The 1,781-nt window shown below is 34.9% G+C and overlaps 1 protein-coding gene across 1 annotated transcript; it reads right to left on the minus strand.

The window, feature by feature from the left end:
- Nucleotides 1-248: 248 nt before the first annotated feature.
- LOC139860592 (uncharacterized) lies at nt 249-851 on the minus strand. The gene has a single exon (XM_071849338.1). The coding sequence runs from the start codon at nt 849-851 to the stop codon at nt 249-251; it is 603 nt and encodes a 200-aa protein (XP_071705439.1).
- Nucleotides 852-1,781: the final 930 nt, after the last annotated feature.

The following is a 1,781-nucleotide window of genomic DNA, read 5'->3' on the forward strand; positions in this document are numbered from 1 at the left end:
AAAAGTTAAAATGATAATTCCCGTAAATAAAATATAAAATAATTAAGAATAAGAATAAGCTTATCCTCAAGTGAAACATTCTTTTCTACATATATTGTTATCAATTATTAATTTTGCAATCAGAGTCAAGTTACATATCCTTTCACTAAAGTCATTGACAACTGACAATACACAATATTTATATTTATATTCACATAAACAACAAAAAACCAACAGTAATGTGGCCACTGATAGGTAATTTAATTACCTCATTCCCAAATTAAAGCAAAAAGAAAAACAAGACCAATTATCAAAAGTGGTGATACTTCATGATGGTGATCTCTATGTAGTGCATGATGACCTCCAAAGTTTAATGCATGCAATTCAACATTAAAAATTGAAGGAATAAAACCACCAAATGAAAATGTAATGTTCCCAAAACTAGCTGTAATTGCAGGCCCAAAACCACCTATAAATCCTGACCCATGTTGTGCAAATGCATTTCCATCTTGTGTCGTCGCAGTCTCTGGTCGAAGACCGGCTGGGCGTTTTGGGATATTTGCGCCGTAATTTGGTTTAGACTTTGAATCTGTTGAATTTTTACCTCTACCATATAAAGGTACTAATTTTCCATCTTCTATAAAGGCTTTGCAAATTGGGCATTCATTAGAATGAGAGTGCATATGAAGCCATTTGTAAATGCAAGGCCAACAAAATAGGTGACCACATAATGTAACAACTGGATCATGTGCTAAATCCAAGCAAATACTGCATTCGAAATTTGCATTGTCGCCGTTGTTGGAACCATTATTGTTTGAGAACGATGAGCTTTGGGTCGGCCTGCTTGCCGTTTCCCCAAAACCACCGGACATCTCCAACAACAAGTACTCTCAAAGTACCCTGTAAATCATAAAAACAAGTATCAAAATATGAAATCAACAATCACTAACTAAAAAGATACGAATATGGGCTAACCAAATGGAAGCAACTTCAATCTAATCTAATTTCTATTTAAAGTAAGTTCGCGCCATTAAAACAATTTCATGTCCACCATAGATTTTGATAAATCCACCAGTATTGTGCATTGAGTTTAATTGTATAAGCTCAAAATGCACATGTACGGTGGATTGATCAATAATGGTGGATGCATTATCACCGCTTTAAAATAGGTAGCGTTTCTGTACGGGTTGATGATTTGGCAGACGTTAACTAAAAGTTACAACTTGTAGCGCCTTATTTTTTATAAGGTGATATGTATTAAACTAACAAGAAGCTATCATAAACAAAATGTTTTTTTTTTTTTTTTTGGTAAGCGAGTAAACCCTTCATATGAACGAGCACATTGGCTCCCCCATAGAAGGTAAAACCTCGGGTAATCAAGCCCCCCGAGCGCGAGACCTGTTACCGGGTGAATTGCGCATTATGCGCACCCTCTAGTCACACTCCCTTTTTGAACAATTTGGGCCAGGAATCGAACCCGGGTGGTGTGCTTCATTGGGCAACTCGGTGACCACTCAGGCAAGCCTGAATGGTTTAAACAAAATGTTATTCAATATATAATATTTAGGGACGAAATAAATGTATAGATTGTAGATAAATTCTTTGAACGCGCGACAAAAGTATGATGATAAGCCTAAAACCTGAATTTGAACAAAAGTTAAATCTTTCGATAACACGGTTAAACTAGTTTTAACGTAATTTACAAACACATTCGATTATAATGCAATGAAATTTTATTAAAAATGTATTATAATAGAGGTGAAATTCAAAACAACCTAAATGCAATCAGAAACCAATTAATA

The sequence above is a fragment of the Rutidosis leptorrhynchoides genome, chromosome 7 (genome assembly GCF_046630445.1).
Source record: "Rutidosis leptorrhynchoides isolate AG116_Rl617_1_P2 chromosome 7, CSIRO_AGI_Rlap_v1, whole genome shotgun sequence".
In the NCBI taxonomy this organism is placed as follows: Eukaryota; Viridiplantae; Streptophyta; class Magnoliopsida; order Asterales; family Asteraceae; genus Rutidosis; species Rutidosis leptorrhynchoides.